This window comes from Molothrus ater, chromosome 8, assembly GCF_012460135.2.
Source record: "Molothrus ater isolate BHLD 08-10-18 breed brown headed cowbird chromosome 8, BPBGC_Mater_1.1, whole genome shotgun sequence".
Lineage (NCBI taxonomy): Eukaryota > Metazoa > Chordata > Aves > Passeriformes > Icteridae > Molothrus > Molothrus ater.
The window spans coordinates 29,735,870-29,755,087 of NC_050485.2; the positions used below are offsets into that span (position 1 = coordinate 29,735,870).

The 19,218-nt window shown below is 35.9% G+C and overlaps 1 protein-coding gene across 1 annotated transcript in view; it reads right to left on the reverse strand.

The window, feature by feature from the left end:
• Positions 1–1,602: 1,602 nt before the first annotated feature.
• RAB11FIP2 (RAB11 family interacting protein 2) overlaps positions 1,603–19,218 on the reverse strand; it is a 32,292-nt gene continuing 14,676 nt past the window's right edge. The window contains exons 4-5 of the mRNA XM_036385388.2: positions 9,701–9,746; positions 1,603–6,175 (exon numbers count right to left, since the gene is read on the reverse strand). Of these exons, the coding sequence (XP_036241281.1) occupies positions 5,948–6,175; positions 9,701–9,746 (274 nt within the window). The 3' untranslated portion in view covers positions 1,603–5,947. The remainder of the gene's footprint in view (positions 6,176–9,700; positions 9,747–19,218) is intronic.

A 19,218-nucleotide genomic window follows, 5' to 3' on the forward strand; every position in this document is an offset into this window, starting at 1 on the left:
ACAATCAATGCCACACAGTTTCCAGGGTGGGCTGCACTCAGTGTGGTAGCCTTCTTTCATAATTACTCAATAAGTAGTACAGAAAAAACAGCTTCCATTAGCAGATAGTCTCATTTCTATCTCTTATAAAATGGTACTATTACAAAACAATCCAACAAAACCATCCAAATTCGAATTAATTAATCCAGAAAAAGAGATGCGTTTTTTAATCATCATTATTTATAACTTTACAAGCATGCCCAGTGTTACACAAAAGGGCAAAATATCCCAAGTGAGCTGCAGCCAGAACTTGCACAACACTCCCATAAAAACAAATCAAAACAGGGAAATGAAATCCTGATTTTTATTCTGTGGTTCCATAAAAAAATAACTTCAGTAAGTGCAACTGGAGAGAGAATTGTCCTTAATGATACTTCTAGTATCTAATTTCAGTAATTCTTTAACTGCTAAGCTATATTTAAAATAACCTTGAAAACCTTTATTAGAGGGTTGAGATGGTTAGTAATGACAACTGCAAAGACAGCTTCATGCTGGGGAAACTGGAAGCTGTTTAGTCCAGTTGGGCTCTCATATCATCAATAGGATTGTGGCTGGTATCAGCTAACAAACATGATGCCTCTGAGGGAGGGAAATGGTGGGGCTCCCTTTTCAAAGGGGCACAGGAGCTGAGATTAGTTACCAGATGTGAATTACAGATGGAAACTGGTATTTAACAGGCAGTGTGGTGCTTTCCCCTCCTGTCCTTATTCCTCACACACCAGGACAGTTGCAAATCTGTGAGCCAAGGGGAGACACAGCTGATGGGATCTGTGGAAGCCCATGGACAGCTCTGTGATTTCCCACAACCACCCCATTTCATGGACACCTCTAAGAGAAGAACCGTTCCTAAGCTTTCTAAGTCCACAGATGCATTGACAAAGGACCTGCTCACACGGCAAATCAACTGGGAGGAATCACATCCCTGTGGAATTCAAAGCTCCAAGAAAATGGGTGGAAGATTCACAATGTTCTTCTCCCAAACCAGGACTGCTCTCCATACCTCCTCACCATCCAGAAAACCTGCTGTTGTTAGGGGACACACTTTGCTGTTTTGCTGCTTCATGGAAAAGGAGAAAAACTTGTGGGAGCATTGAAAAAAATACTTCTGGGTGATGGAGGAGGATGCTCCAGTCTTCTGTCATTCTGGTTGGGTTCTTTGTCAAGTATTAAGAGAAATATGTGTCATGTTCTCCATATCAGAATTTGCACAGAGTTTGTTCTCATGCTAAATGCTGCTCTGGCCTGCAGTGTCAAAGATCTCCTGGTAATTTTTACACAGCCATGGCATCAGAGGAATAGTGCATTTAAAGGCTTTGCAGATACCATACTAAAAAAGACATACAGATTAGATCATTTAAGAACACAATTTTTTTTTCCACTAATTCAAAGTTCTGGACACTACAGAAGAGATTTCCCTTAATGGTTACCCTGCAAACATCTGGGATATTCATTTAGAGCTGTCCCTAAGGAAATACCCCTCTCTGTGGTCTGAAAGCCTTAACACCATGAAGTTTAGGAGTCACATGCTTTGCATGACACAGATTAATGTCACAATTCAATAAATAGTGCATTGTGGTGCTTTATTAGTGTTAGACATGCAATATTTATTTAATGAACAGAAATTAAAATATTAAGATAACATTTTCATCAAATTAAAGGATCTGAAGTTGCAATAATGGAACAAAAATAAAGTTTTTCATGCATTCTAAGTTTATAGTTCTCACAAGTGCATATAGTTATGATTCTGTACCATTATTAAATGTAGACAAACTACCATTGATGCACAAGACAAAATAAAACCCTTAAGTTATAAGTAGAGATCCTATCCTTTACAGACTTCCTATATAACCTGGATCTTCAGCTTTTTATAATACACTGTAATACATCTGGAAGCTTCTAAGATGAATAGGAATGGCTCAACCACTTGTAACATACAGTGGCTTCCTCAACATGGAAATTATAAAAGATAAAGCAAATGCCCACCATGCTTTAGGAGACTGTGACCTTTTCAACAGAAACAAACCTCAAACCCCTTCACAAACAGATTAAAGTGCTACCTATTGCATATTAAATACTTCCAGTGACTGTATTGAAAATTTTAAGTTACAAATCCCTGAAAATAGGGTTTCCTACCAAAAGTGCTGACAGACCCTTAAATCTAGCATCATGAACACAGCAGAGCTATAATCCTTCAGCAAGTACTTCAAAGAAGGGCAAGTTAGCCAACATGCTCTAAATTCACCATTGGAAAAGCCCAGCTAACACCTCTATCATATCTACAACAGCAAGGGTACAAAGAGCAGAACAGCATCAGCTCACTTTACATACTTGACGTAGGACAATAATCTTTCTTTAAAGCTGGAAGCATAAATAAAGCCCCAGTGCAGCAGTAAACACATTAAGACAGCAGTTCTGTTGTTTAAGATGCACTCAAGAAAGGGCATCCTGTACAGAAAGAAATGCAGGCTATGAGCATGATTTTCATCAGGTCCCCAAATCATGAAACCTTTCTAAATACAAGGCAGCATTTCCACAGCTGGAAAATTACAAATAGTTCTTGACACAGAGCCAACAGCAATAAATGCAGTTATAATCTAGAGAGAATGCTACATTCATTAGGAGGTGGAAAACCAAGCTAAACTTAAAATACAGCAGCAAGAGGTAACATACATAAATATTAAACATCCTTCTTGAATGGCAGAAAGTTTACATTTCTGACTTAAAACATTAAAGTATGGCCTTCATATTTGTCCTTTTAAGAAAGCAAAATACATGGCAGAGCTGTTCTAAAGGATAATTTCAAAATACAGTGCATGCATGGATGAACTCTTATGCTAATTTAGGAGAGAAAATATCAAAGTAATATGGAGATATTCAAAATTTTCATCCCTATATTTTAAAGGGCAAGAAAGACTGACCACAAGTGGCAAGTTTTTATGGGTAAAAATGATCTGCAAGAAAGTCTACAATTTTAATCCTATGGGAAAAACAGAACTTCCTTTGTTTTCAACATACAAATTACTCTGTATGAGAAGTTTTCATTTGAAAGCTGCATGGTTCAAAAAATACATGTGGGGTAAAGATGCTTTTATAAAATAATAGAATATACGAAAATGTTAAAATTTTCTTTCTAAGCAGAGTGATGTGTATGTAATCTTTCAAGAATTGTTCCAAAAGTAGCCTGTATTTTTACCTATAAACTGTATAAAAATATCTTCATAATTTTCATGTCCCATTCTGCCTCTCAGTAACTTTACCTTTTTCTAAATTGCATTTGTTGTTCTCTCCTCTTTCTTGACAAATTGTTAGAAACAAAAGGTGCTTTTATTCACTCAGAGATCAGATAAAGACTAGATAGCACATTCAAAGCTTCACTAAATTTCTTCACTAATGCACAAAAATTGATCTTTTCGCTACCTTTAATCTGCTTATCGTTCTTGGTATGCAAATATGTCAAATGATCTGCTTTTAGTCAATTATGCAGTTTGATATTCTACATTTACATTCTAAAAGAAGTGATTTCAGAGGTGCTAAATATAGTAGAGTTTCATTTTAATAATTATAAGTTGGCTTGCATGTGAGAAGTCGCTTGAGCACATTCTCTGGTTAGTGCAGCTGTTAATCCTCACTGGTGGGGATGGTTTAAGCACTGTGGATACTAGAGATGGTCTCATACCAGTTAGCTGAAAATGAGTGTGGAATTCAAAACTATTACAGAACAATTCCCCATCAACAACAGGAGAAAACCCACTGGCTTCGGCCAAGCATTTGAAAATGTTTAAGAACCTTTATGGAAATACTGAGTAACTGAAACACATCCTGGTGTAATTAGAAAATGAACATCTAATTGAGTGTAAACCCCAACTTCTATCAGCAAGCATACCATGAACTAGTACATGACCTTTGGCACTTTGAATATATTACAACAAATTTACAGTCATCGAGATCTTAAGTGGGTGAAAAGAACATTCACGTGGTTTCTGAGGTACCAAGCTTGATACATCCTCAGGCTGACAAAAGAGAGAGAGACTGCCTGGTGTGGGATGGATTTCTGCACTGCAAAACACAAATGCAGAGCTCTAGAGCTGGGCAGGGCTGGCACCTCTCAGGATCCATCCAGGCACAGGGATCCACACGAAGGGATCCCACTGGTGGGTTGGGAACTCTGGCTGCACACATTTTAGGGACAGTGTTAATGGGGATTGGGAGGTAGTTGCTAAATAAAAGAAGAAAATAAAGGAAAAAAAGCCAAAAATAAGTAAATGAAATCTGAGACTATTTGTACAAAGAAGTTTTTTTTGTAACTAGAATACTTCTGTGCTGTCCTATAATACTAATGACATCAAAAGCAGACAGACAGAACTTTCTCAACCCTTCCACATATAAGTATTCAAGATATTACCAATTTCTGCAGTTTTATAAGTGAAAATGTATAAAAATCTTTTACAACAACAACAACAAATTGGAATTTAATTTCAAGCTTTTTTGGTCACCTCAGCAGCAGCCATGCCATGGTGCTGTAAAAAAACCAAACAGATCAGGTGCAGAAACGAGGAAAAGACAATTATCTTAAATCCAAATCTAAAATATTCTCTGTACATGCTTTAAATAACACTGTACTGTTTCACAGCAACAGAATATCCAAGTAAGACTCTTATTAAGGAAATGAAAATTAAAATGTATTCATCTTAATATTTTGAGGGTTCTTCTACAGTATTTTCCCATTATACCTTCATCACTATATTTTTCCAATTCATTGAATAACAGATACCTTTTTCATACATCATTTTACAAACAATTATTAAATGATCAGGATATTTACTACATTCTTCTTTCATTTTTTCTCAGTGAGAACTGACTTTTAGAACTATTTACATGGAATACAGACATTTTTCATGAAAAGCCTAAGTACTCTCTATGTGTTTAAGCAACATGGCCTATTTCTAAAGGCATATACTTTCTTGTCATAAGATTTAAAAAGTTAAGACACATATATCATGTAAAACTCGACCTTAAATCGATTTATCGTGTCTATTTAAGTCAGCCTCTCCATTTCTGCTACATTTTCATGGCAGTAGATTTTGACTGAAGTATTCATTTCTTTATTCCATACTTGAGTTCTCCAGTTGTACCTCTGACTGTGTGAACACTGCTCAAATTACTTTTAACACATGAAATGCATGCAGTAACTTCATACAAAAAGATCCTCTAAACAACTTTATGTCATGAGCTCACTACCAAAGTTCACTCATTATACACAAAGTTCAGCATTTAAGTGTAAAATAACTGGTTCCAGCATGTGCCATGATAGAAATGGCACAGGGTTTTTTTTTTTACATTGTTCTATAAAAAGCACATTGTATAGAATATAGCATTTACTCTGCAAGAATCGATTGTGCATCACTGTTTTCCTCTAATATGTGCAGGACTACATTCCATTGCAACAAACCACGCTTAGGTTTAGTAGAGTACTACACTGGATTGAAAACAGTGGTCTTGATGGCATGCTGTAAAAAAAAGAACAATATATTCGCCTAATACCAATAATCATTCAAGAAAACATTCATAACAGCACAGGCTTCTCTGTTGAAACTGCCACATGGTGAACACTAAGCTATTATATAAACTGCATGGACATATTTATTATGTATCATTAACTCTATTTTAAGTATTCTGTACCTAAATGTATTTTCAAAAAGAAAAAAAAAAGGTACCTAAGTAATCTAACATAAAACAACTTTTGGCAGCCCCTGCTAGTGTTTGGATTTAAAAAAAGGAAAAAAACCCACGCCATTGTCCCTCCTCCCCATTTTGCTGGAATTTCTTAGGAGAAAAGGAATGAAGAGAAGACAAAATATTAAAGTGTGATCTCCTTCCACTAATGCATTCAGCAGAAAGCAGCACTATCTCAGCTTTTGGAAAATTTGCCAGCTTTCCGAGAGGGTTCATATGGCACTCTGAGAATACTGGGGGTCTCCTCCATCACTCGCACCAGCAGATTGTCAATGTAATCCTCCAGCTCTCGGATGTGGCTGTCCTTCTTCTTCAGCTGCTCCTTGTGTTTCACCAGCTCCTGCAGCACCTCCTCGTAAGTGAGGTTTCGGTATCCTGCAGTGGCATCAAAAGGATTTCCTTCCTGCAGGTAAGTGCAGAAAAACACCAGATTTCATTAAGCACTTCAGTGTGTCCAGAAAATTAACTGGTTATTGCTTTTTGTGTTTGTCATGTGCATCTCTTGATGTGAAAAGCAATTTTTTTCAGCAACACCTCTGTTTGCTGCAGTGCTTTTCCCTCTAGCACCCCCAGTGGAGCAGACAACTGGAGATGGGCTACCCAGCTGGATGAACATTTCCCACTCTGTCATCTCAGAAAAAAAATCTCAGTGAGGTGGACACACAGACAGTGTGTCAGAGTTAGTGAGCAGTGAGCATATGAGCAGTGAGCACAACAACAGCTGGCAGGTCCATTTTGGGAAACCAACCCCCTTAATTATGGAATAACAAGAGAAGAGCCCTGAGAATTCAACTCCTACTGTAACTTCTCTGAGTATTTTCCTCTGGAGAGCATCACAGCAAAGCATTAACTCAGCTCTACATGACATCACCCCTCATCTGTCTTTCACATTCATATTTGTAGTCACCAGTGGTTCTCCAGGCCTTGGCTTCTGAATCACATAATAAAACTTTCAATTTTAAATTGCAGGTGAAGGCAAAAGGTTACTTCTTACTTGCACCAGAGTACTTTAGGCAGAAATAAATGTGTACTTATAAAAGACCTTCTTGCTTGCTTTAAAGCAGGAGAGGCCCAGAATGAAGCAGTAGGGAAAACAGAATTGTTTCTGTAATGATTTCTGATGACTCAGTAAGTGCAGGTATTAGCAGAGATGGACAAATTAGTCATCTTAAAAAGGACAACATGTAATCCTAAAGACTGTAAACCTGAATGTCTCCTTGTGTGTTGGTTTATAAAAGTATCAGCACTGTTAGACATGTTAAGGAGTATGCTTCATCTCATTCAGAAATGGAAACATTTAGAAGATATGGAAGCTACAAGGTCCTGCACTTCTAACAGGGCACGTGAGACAGCTTTTGTTTACAGTAGAAGCATGTCATTAAAAATTATAAAGCTTGCACAGCTAAGAAGCACACCACATAATAGTCATACTCATTCCTTTTCCATGCCCCATTCTTTTCTTTCCATACAGCTCCATATTTGCACATTGGCACATGTCGACCCATTAAAATATGCAGCTGGCCAAAGTTTTCAAAGGAACCTAATTAAAAGTGATGGTGCCCTGCAAATGGGCTGAAGTGTGACAGATCAGCCTCTCTCCATCAATTATACTCTAACAGTAGCTCTCAAAAATATGCTTTTAAGGGTTTCTCTCTGCACTTGAGACATCAAATGTCACATTTATGGATGCATATTCAGTATTTTAAACGTACCAAGTTAAGGGATTGTAAGTAATCAGTAACTGCCACTTTATTAAATGGCTAACCTGATTAAATTTATAAATTGGTTAGCAGTCCATTTTCAACAAGTATAGAAGAGAAAGTAAAACTTTCTCTATTAAATTTTATTCTCTTTACTAAATTTTTCTACACACTAGAAAAAACACCATTAAAACTTATATGCCTGAAATATAGGGTTTGCCTAATTTTCTGATTTGGCAAAGGAACAGGAATTAAGGTGCAATGATGACTTTAATTATGCAATCAAGTTTACTGGAAAGTTGTCTGTAATATATATGCCTTAAAGATGTTTTATCATGCACATGCTCCATATATGTCTTAATTATGCAAGAAAATTCTAGCAGAAGTATGCTAGCAATTAGAAATTAATATAGTTATAATTAAGATTTGGTATGTTCAGCTTGAGCCAGTAGGTAATATTTAAGGGACACTTATTTCTTTACAAAAATAGACACCACAGTTTCAATGCATAAGAATAATCTTATAATGAATTATCTAAGGGGAAAAAAAAGGTTCTAAACAAGACGTGCAAAGAATGATTGTCTCAGCTACAAAACCCTGTTGGGGTACACGCTGCCAGCCACAGGAAAGGACAGATAAAACAGATAAAACGAAGGCCTGGCAATCCCTGATCATCTCCTCATTGTTCTAATGAGGAATTCTGCTCTGGGAATGTCATCTAAGCTACTTTCACATCTTTTGTCCTACTTACTTCATCTTCTTTCAGTTCTTAATTAGGCCTTAAAGAGCTCATGCTGCCCTTTCAACTGGCTACTGCTCCCATTTAAACGCTGCTTTCAGAGACAGGTGTTGGCATCAGAGGAGAAGACATACAAACATAATTACTAAATAATATGCACAAGGAAGAAATGGAATAACTTGGTGAGGGCTAATATTACAGAATCTAATAATAAATTACTTCAAACACCTTAGAAAGCAATCCTGAATATTTAAAAGGAAATTCAAATGGTTTCATTCAAAACTCTGGTTGAGATAGACTTTCTTCCCCACCTAATTTGTATTTTGCATTAAATGAGCACCACCTCATAATCCTATAACAGACATTTAGGGTGGCTGGTATTCCAAAAGAAAAATCATCAAGGATTTCTTTTATCACCTTTAAATCCTTTAAATAAAACAATTCACATCTTATTTCTTAAAAGAATTAAACCGATGCTTTTACCAGCAATAAATTACATGATTTGCAATAGTACATTTGCAAGCACATAGAAACTGTAATTATGGTTACTTTACAGACAATGGCTGCTAAGTTAAATCAATTTTTTGATGTCTCTCTTTGTCAGAGATTAAGTAACTGCCTGGTAGAATTCAGTTTACTATCTGATCAAAGGCAGACTTCAAATACTCTGACATCTCCCACCAGCTACTTACATTATAAAAACTTGGGCATTTACAATAACATCAAATGTTATTACAAATCATTTACATAAACCAGCAGAAAACAAACAGTACAAAGTCATATTTGCTTGTGAAACTTGTTTTCTATATATTTTAGAGATTGAAAACAAACCCACTTTTAAAGATGTCATCTATTCACAGAACAAATTCTAGTAAGACCACATTTTCCTTCAAACAAAGACACTTTCCAGGCAATCTGTGGATTATTTTTTGTTTTTTCTTAGTACACAATTTATTCTCAGTACTTTTAGAAAAAAGAGCATTTTGAAAACCTTCTAGCATTTATATTTTTTCGTGTTTTCATCCGTTCATTTATTATGTGTATTATTAATCCTACCATTTATCAGGTAATAATTTTAATTTTGATCTGCCTTCTAAAGACTGTTCTCAAGTCTCTGATTATAGTGATGGTAAGCTCCAGTCTGGTCAATTAATAAATCACTGCCTAATGCAGAGTTCCTCACCTGACCATTACTTCTCTAGTCATCTAAACCACTCCTAAACTCAGGTTTTGTGCAAAGAACTAAATATTTCCTTCTTCAGCATGTCACAGCTAAACCCCATCCTGAGTGCAAAACTCTTCTTTATTTCCAAATTTACATTAAGCCTGTGCTTTTCTGCTTAGGTTTTCTGGATATGTCAAAAAAATAACCAAAAAAACCTCAACATTTCCATATAAGAGGTTAAAAAAGAACAAAAGCTTATACGCTTATACAAGTATAAATTAACTGGCATTTACTGATGGCTTTCCATAACATTTCATAACTCACCGTTTTTTTCCTGAGATCCTCAGAGCCAGAAGGATTCACATTAAAACTGTGGGGAAAAAACCACACCAAACAAATATTAGCAGGGCACACTTGTTTGTCCAAAACATCTGCCAGAACACAGTGCTGAATTAGACACACAGCTACAAAGTATTTAATATGGTTTATTTTCTTGATTTGTTAAACTTAGGAAAATAAAACATCAGAAATTAAAGGAAATTTGAATATATTCTTTGTTCACAATTCTTGTATTTTTCATATTCTTTTTGTCATCAAATTTGAATAACTAATTAAGAAATACAAGAAAGGCAATTATGGATTTGGCTTCCTTATCTCTCCTCTTATCTCAAGACTTAGCTTGAGCTTCTAAGCATGGAGTGCTACTTTAAATGAAATGTCCTAGAAAGAGGTCCCTGGGATGAGATTGATAAAAACCAACAACCAAACCCTACAGACTAACTCATATTCCCAGCTTTCATGACAACTCCTAAAGGACAAAGTTCCTGAAGAAATTCCAGTGAGATCACCAGCTTAGGGCTAAAAAGCCATCTTCTGTCAGCTACATTTATTTTGTACTTAAAACTGAGTAAATAATCTATTATTTCATAAACCTAGTGATTATTGTGCATATCCAGAAAGAAAAGCTCTTTCATAATGTTGTTGATACTGATAAAAACAGCCGCTGTCTAAATGTCAGGCTTAAGAAACTATCCACACAGACTGGTGTAATTATTAGCAAGTATCTTCAAAAATCAGTGATGCTGTGTTCTTATGTACTTGCTACAGCAGGTTTGGAGAGAAAACATTCTCTCAAAAAAATGTGTTCAAAATCTGGATATGGCTCACAAATATTATTTACTTGGTAGCACCACAGCAGGCACATTCTCTCACAACACAGAATCTGTTTTGTTAGACTGCATGTACTGGCTTTGAGAGTGATGTGTGACTGAGAGCTACAAAAACATAGATATATATATATATTTTTTTTTTTAATTGTGAAGATTTTTTGTATTAGGGAACATGTATTTTATGACTGCTCACCACTCTGTTATCTGAATTTATAAACCACATATTTCATGGTGTAAAAGTGGAAGGGCAAAAAAATTTATGAACTAAAAATACGTCTAAAAAAAATATATATATAAATTTGTGAACTAAAATACGTAAAATATATATATTTTATATATATATTTATATAAATTTATGAACTAAAAATACATAAAATATAAATGAAGGTATTTTTCTGTAAATAATATTTTTTTAAATTTTTTTTTTTTAAGTGTGTACACAATTTTTAATTTCCAAAAGCAGGCAAACTTTTGCTCACACAGAAATCCTGTAAACCATCAGAGGGTATTTGACTGGATTAGAGGAACAGTCCCAAGCAGACACCCAGAGGTGCCATTAAGCCTGGCTAATTCCCATTCCACCTGTGTGTCACAGTGATCCCCAGCAGTCTGCCCCGTTTGCTGAGACCCCTTTTGAATGAGGAGCCTTTTTCACGGGGCATTGTGTGCCCAGCCAAAGGCAGGGTCCCTCCCTCCCAGCCTCCTTTCAGCCCCACTCTGATGTGTCAAACACATGATGAACTCGCTCCATTCATGGCTGCCTTCCGTGATCCCAGCACAAAAAAAATGAGTTAACTGAACTGGATCGAATTAGCTTGGTGAAAACCAAGAATGTCTCTATTTAACGAAGTGTGGCGTTAATTTGGGATATCTTTCTTTTGGGACTGTTTCCTCATGTTAGACAAGATATAGAATAATGCAGCCTGACTGCTCAACTGGGGGGCTTTCTGAAAGGTTAAAAAAGCAGGATCTTTCACTGCCTTGAATGACTTTTTAGTTTCTGTGAAATAAGTTCTGGGACTGTTTTTCGTAGTGGTAGCTTAAAATGAAAGCAGCAGTTCTGACTATGAGAAGCTGCATTTCAAAATTAGAACTATAAATCACTGGCAATATGGACTAGTTGTTTGGGGTTTTTTTTAAGCAGTAAAAAACCTGCAATAATTTCTGCAAAATTGTGGACATCATAACTGCAATTTCAAAAGAGAACATCTGCGTATTTTGCAAGAAGAAATTTGAATACACTTGCAAAAAAAAAAAAGAAAAGCTATTAAAATATTCCCCAATAAAAATCCAAATGCTATGAGGGCTCTTACTCATACTTTAAGGAGATTCATAGAAAATATACTGCTTCTCAAGGAAGCAGCAGGTGCTGAGATTGCATATAATAACATTTTTCTAAATCGAAATGTCTGCTAAGTAAGGTGGGAGCTCGTCAGCCTTGCTGAGCCCTGCAAAGTTTCCTGCCAGTGCCCCAGCCCAAGGTGTGAGCAGATGCAGACTCCCAGCACTGCACCCCTATTTCACTGTCTGAGGGGCAGGTAACACCTCAAAAGAACATCCTATAAAATTAGGAATGCAAACAGTTGGTGGAATTGTCTTTTTGGTGTATTGAAGTTCATGAAAGCATTTATTTTTTAATTTAAATTTCATCACAATAATAGACCCCTAAAGTTACCACCTCACTCAATTACTGGCAATAATTATATAAAACAGGCCTCCAGGACTGAAGCCCATGCTGTACAAGAAGCACAAGCTTCCTTTAAGCAGCCTAAAAGCATTCTGAAATCCTTGATCTGAACAGTTATAAAAATAACATTGTTTTGAAATCATTGATCCGAACAATTATAAAAAATAACATTGTTTTCTGCTGTGTTACACTCACAGTTCATAGTGATAGTATTAATTATAAACCAGTCTCTGGGGTTTTTTCCCAGAGTTCGATAAACTGGCAGGGAACTCCTGCTATAGAAGAAGTTCCCATGTTCACTGATTGGGAAAAAAAGTATCTTTTTGGATTTTTGTAAGGTTTTTTTGAGTGAGGCTTACTGTGAACAGTGATTGTGAAAAACTGGCACTGTGGGATTCGATAATTATTGTTTGTCAATTATACCCAAACAAAATTTGCTCAGTTTGCAAGTAAAAAAGATATTTCTTTTCTAACAAATGGACTTTTCATGTGCCTTCAGGTGATGCCTCATACTGATTTTTAACAGTTTGCCTCTTACCAGTAATAAATTTTCATTCTCTCAGATCACCTTCAAGAACTACTAACAGGGAGGTAAATCCTTCCAGCACAGATTAAAAATCAGCTGCAGTAGCATCATGGAAGTGACACTGAGCCCCCAACTTGCACATCCCCCTATCCTTCTCTAGGCAGAACAGACTTCTCCAACCCAGCACAATTAGTCCTGTCCCCCATTTCACTCAGCTGGGAATTCAATTAGTGTCCTTGACAGTTACTTTATGTAACAGACATTTTTACCAGATTAAATCATATCCATTATTTTATTGTTCCATATTATTTTACAGCTTTGGATATAACTTTCTTTTTACATTTTTCTTGAATAGTAAAGTTTGTTTGAATTTCTGGGGTTTTATCGGCTAAGATTTCAATTTTAGCTCATCTGAGCTGAGAACCCTTTTCTATTGTCCTGCTCCTGAGGGGAGAAAGTGATGAGAAATAAAAATAATATAAACTAATAATGGAGACAGACATACTGCAGGGCTGATTCTGTAGAGTGGTCTGGGTTGCTACTTCATAGTCATAGCAAACATGTTATTTTGTACTTTACTGTTATTTTCTCTGTTTAAAAACATTTCATTAGAACTAATTGAAACTTTTTTTAAAATAATATTTTTTATGGTAATTAAATACTTCCATTGCATGTTGATAATTTACAGTTTGTAAAGGAAGAATATGGTGGAGTTGAGTTCAGGAGATGTCACAAGCTCAGGTTTATGACTGCACCTTACAACTTTGCCTATTGAAATTTAACAGTAGTTAAAAATTCAAACATCAGGTCTAGGGGCTGCATAAATATTTAGCTTCTGAATGCCTAGAGATTAAAACAATCTTCATCAAATCTTTCCTATAACTGATTTAAACATTTTAGTGGCATTTAGTCTGACAACATAATGAATGGGAATCAGACTCCTAAATTTGCTCCATGGAAAGTGTATTTTCTTAAGGACCAAAAGCTTTTTACTTACTTTTTGCTATTCCTATTAGTTACATGATAGTAGTAACGAATCTAATAGTAGTGTATACTATTAGAAATTAAAATTAGGATATTTAAATTAATCATTACTATTCAAAGTATTAAAATTTATGTTAACTTAACATTCTATAAAACATCTGTTATACCAATGAGCTAAGTGTGAGCTTTCTGTTTCTTTCTGCACACAGGTAATTAGAAAAGCTCTGCCATATTCATTTTTCACTAGAGTTGAAATTCCTATTCCTATCCTACTTCTTGATCTTTGGACTGATTCTGACTACAGTGCTAATGATTTTTTCTTTGTATTCTCACAACATATATCAAAATCTTGAAATATTAGGATGCCATTTAGGTTATTACTATTGCACAAGGAAATAAAAAAAAGAAAACCAAAACCAAAAGAAATGAATAAAATCAGATACAGTTAATGAAATTCAGAAACTTAGCCTTCCATAGAAAATCAGCCTGCTGTGCCTGGCAATGCAGAGCTCACTTTATATTCTGAGAAGGAATGACTGTCTTGTCTGGCAGCTAAACAAGTACAGAAAGAGCATATTACCATCTATTTTGCAATTAGATTCTGGGGAACAACACTTAAGACACTTCACTGTATAAATTGCTCTGCTGTCAAGCCATGTCCTGTGGCCTTTTGGAGCTTGGGTAACCCCAGGAGGACACAAAAAGAGGATCAGGTTTTGTGGCTCTCACTACCTTTTCTTGATTAGTTAGAATTCTAAGTATATAAATATTTCTCCTTCTACTAGGAGTTGTGCTACAGAAAATAAGTTTTTTTCTCAAGAGACCACTAAAGAACTGTTAGACTAAAAGTTGTGCCAGGATCTCCACTGGAAGACCCTATTATTAGAGATCTCTAAGTCAACAACAAACAAACAAATCAAACAATCCTAAAATTATATTTTACACTGAAACTTACAGATCCATTTTTGAATTATTAAAAAAGTAGAACTAATCCTTAGTTCTTATAGTGAAACAGAAAAAAAACCTGCTTTGCTTTTACATAGTTTTGGCATTTATTAATAAAGAAACAATAGAACAAATTATTCTTTTTTAAAATGAAATAGAACAGGCAGTGCATTTTCCCTTGGGAAAGATAATATGCCTCATGCATCCTCTCAAAAAAGATTTCACATGCCCTAATGTGCAACAAGAGACATTGAAAGCTTGAAAAAATCTTGTCATGCAGCCAGCAGGATGAACTTTCCTAACAGTATTCCTAAAAGAGTCAACTCATTAGGAGTGACTGATTGCTGGTGAGGAGTCTGCAAAAGTCAAGATTAATACCAAGTATTTCTACAATATCCCTCAAAGAGTTGATTGCTCCAGCCTACCTTAGTCATGTCCCAAATGCTGTGACCACTGCTTTGTAGGAGCTTTGCAAAAGATTTCATTATTCTCTTATCACATGCAGTGATCTTTTAAATCAGATGATAACAGTCCTGGCAGGACAGACTAAGAATCTCTGCAGGACTTCTGCTGGTTTTGTAATTTCTCTTTGCCTCTCATGTACCATCAATGTATTTCTCTTGTTGAAATAATGTTCCACTGACAGCTTTACCACACTGAATTAGTCTAGAGTACAATTAAAGCACTCTCATAGTCCACCAATAAATATTCTACCTAGATTGGAGATCACAGGTGACTAAAGTCTAGTCAAATTTCAGTAGAGAACTGAAAAAAAAATTTTCAAGAAATGCAACACTAAAGTACACTGTTCTTAAAATAAGACATGCTAACACTGACAGAGGAAACAAAATTTTGAAAATACCATAGTTCATCTGATGTCATTTTTTTAATAACCAAGAAATAAATGTGCTAAAATGTCTTAACAGACCTTATTGCTTTAGCAAGCACAGCAATATCTAGAGAGCAACATTTCTGAAAAAGGCATGTGAAAAACAGAGTGCATTGCATTGTACACTGAATTTCCTATTTGGCAGAGAAGTACACAGCCACTACAATCCTTTGCTCTCATCAGGCAACTTTTGGGGTTCATTCCAATGGAGCTGTTGCCAGTGACTCTGCAAGACTGAAACCCTTTAACAGTGACTTTGATTATGCTGAAGTTATTGCTCTAATAACTCACCCTCACTGTGGTTTGGGATAACAGGTTTTACTTTAGAACTTCAGCTCACTCGAGACTGGCACCTGCTCTACTGGCACAGCTCAAGTGAGAAGCAGGAACCCAGAGGAACACCAGGATGTTGCAAAAGCTTCTTTAACCACCTGACCATCACACATTCAAAATATTAATGTTGCTGAAATGTAGCAGACATCAGCTGTTCTTCAGACTTAACAATTTAATGTGATCCAAGCACATCACTGTTATCAAAAGCCTCCTGTTTTCATGACACCTCACTTGTTTTTTAACAAATCTAATAATGGCCATATCAAAATGCAGAGCCATTGCTTATTTCAAACATTGCCTCCATTGGGGAAAAAAAAAACTGCAGTCCTTGATTTGTTTGGAACATGTGACATTGAGGAGACAGGCAGCTCTAACAGCCACTGTGATGAAGGTGGGAGAGAGGCTGAAGAAAATCACCACATTCAGAAACTACAAGCAGAAAGATGCAAAAGAGTTGAAGGATTGGGTTGCTCCTTTTTTCTTTTTGAGCTGCAAATTTAAAAAACTGCTGAAGCAGTAAGAAAATACAGAAAAAATTAAGTAGTATTTTCATAATTTACGCTCCAATTCACCAGTGATTAATATCATAAATATGAGCATTATGTGTAATTGTTACAGTGAATCCTCGCATGTCACAAGTTCCTTTCTCCTCCACTATTCCATCTTCCACATTGCTAAGAATGTAACATAATTATTGCAAGAACTTGAGATAAAGTGTAATCTTTATGTAGACAAAAGCTTTATCTTCTTTTCTGTGAAGTATAACAGTAGTTAGGTCAAGGAAATGCTACTTTAGAAGGGTTTTTTTTAATGCCTCTCTCTTGTGTACGTATATGTGTATATACAGACACAGACATTATTTGTGTATGTATAGATATATATATAAAATGTTTAGTAGAAAGCTCCCAAACACCAATCCAGTTTCCCAGATCTGGAATTTGATCTGACTAGTAACAACCTGTCAGCTTTAAATATTGGACTATTTGTCTCCCTGTGTCCAGTGCCTGAGATCTTGTTAATTACCTAAACTCCCTTTCTGTAGGTCTTGTTAATTACCCGTCTCCTGTCTCAGAGGACCTTGTTAATAACTTGTACAATCTCTCTAAAAAGGTCCTAATAACACATTAAAATTAAAGATGCTTTTCTTTTAGCACTTGTCAAGTGGTGTAAATTGAGAAATTTTCACATCAGTTTATTAGCCTGTAGTGTAGTGTCGTGTATTTTCCTAAACAAAAACAATTTCAGAAAAACGATGCACAGGCTTTGGTTATGGCACAAAACAATCTTTGTTTTCCAGGAGCACCCTCAGTTTCTTTAACTGTGTTCAACACAAAAGCCACGTGGCTTCTGACTGCAAATTAACCTCCTGAGAGCCACAATAGCAGTAATTGTAAGAATGAGTGCAATTTAAGGCAATATTGGGTAAAAGTTTCAAAACAGTGCATTAAGAAGTACAAAACCAAAATCATTATTGGTAAATGCTGGCTAAGAGCACTAGACATTGTTTACTTAAAAATTCCTCATTGGCTATACAATACAAAACCTCTGGAACTAACAGATTTTGTAGTATTTGCAAAACCAGCATTTTTTGTTTCACTATGAGACTCCTGCATTTTTAAATTGTCAAGAAATCAGGTCATAAATATCTCTACTATTCCTAGAACAGACAATGGAAACCCCAATCTTAACACTTATGTAACTCTGCTATATCATATCTGTAAAAACACTTTAAAATTACTCATTTATCCACTCAGCATTTGCAGGAGGCAAAGTATCATCCCTATTTTACAGATTTAGTCAAAACCAGGGAACAACTTTGCCAGATCAGGGATTAATAGAAATTAGGGGGTCCATATTTTGTGATTTCCTGTCAATAAGTATTATATACGAACTAAATAGGTATTTGTTTTGCTTCTCCAAAATACTTCTAAAACCTTCTTGAAACAACAATAATAAATAATAGCAATTAAAAAATTCAAATAATCCTGGCATACTTGCTTTTGGAAAAAAAAAATCCTAGAAGTGCTGCTGAACCACTTCTATAATTCTTGGATCAGCAGCTGAGCAACACGCGGAAGATACACTTATCTTCATTTGTTTAATTAGTAAGTAGGAGTAATTAGTGACAGAGCATTTAGCCAGCCAGCTCAGCACTGCAGGATGGGCTGGTGAAGGGCTATTCAGCAGCTCACCCAGCTGATGTCACGAGCTGCTGTCCTCCACATTGGTACTGCTCACTCAACATTGCCAACCACAATTAATAAGAATGGACTTTAGCCTGACCCAAAGTTCACCAAAGTCACTGAAAAGCTTCCCCCTAAGGTTACAGATGTGGCTTCACCAGCACTGAGAACATGACAGTCACACCACAAACAGGAAGGAGCTGGGTTTGGTGGATTTTTTTTGAGGAAGGGATGCTATGGGCTGGGTTTTTTCCCTTCCACTTTTCTCTATGTCCAGCCTGGTCCCACAGACTGGGTGTTTTATGGCTCCAGTGTGCTCCTGGAATACATCCTCCAGTGGGATTTCATCAGCTCAGGATGTTCCATCACCCAAACCAAGGCTTAGCAAGGTGGGGTTAAGTGGGAGATCCACCTGCAAAGCAAACACCTGGTCCACAAGAGAACACTAATTTTGGACACACCTTAATAAAAATGTACTGCCTGGTTTACTTGCACAAATGGGATTCATCCAAAAGATCTTAACAGCACAATGAATAAATAAGAAACAACCCAAAGACTAAATTCCCTTTCTCCACTTTCTGCATACTGAATTTGTTACCCAGCCTCATTTATTTTGGGCACATATTCATACAAATTCTTTCTTCAGTATCACTAGTTCAAAAAATTTAAAAATGGATTCCATCCGAGAAATCCTCCACAGATAAAAGGTAAACTTAAACTGTAAACTTATTAAATATGCACATTTTGTATTAGTTTCTACTTCAAAAGAAAATAATTCTATAAGATACATTTGGAAGAAAGTAAACTAAGTCTAAAAGGTTCACACAGAATATCATAATAGAACATATAAAAAACAAGAGCTTCTAACTTAACCTAGTGCATGCTAGACATTATGCCATAATAGCTGTTTCACAAAAAAGGTCAGAATGTTTACTGTTTTGGCTGTTTGAAAATAAAATAATATCTATTTGTCTTATCAAAAGTTTATGTTTACATAAAAGTCGAGAACCAGTAAAAGGGACTCTCAAACAAAGACAGAAACAAATGACTACAGTCCTTCTGAATGGGCACTGTGATGAGCTTTTTAATTACAAAACAAAGAAAACAAGTCCATCGTGATTACCAT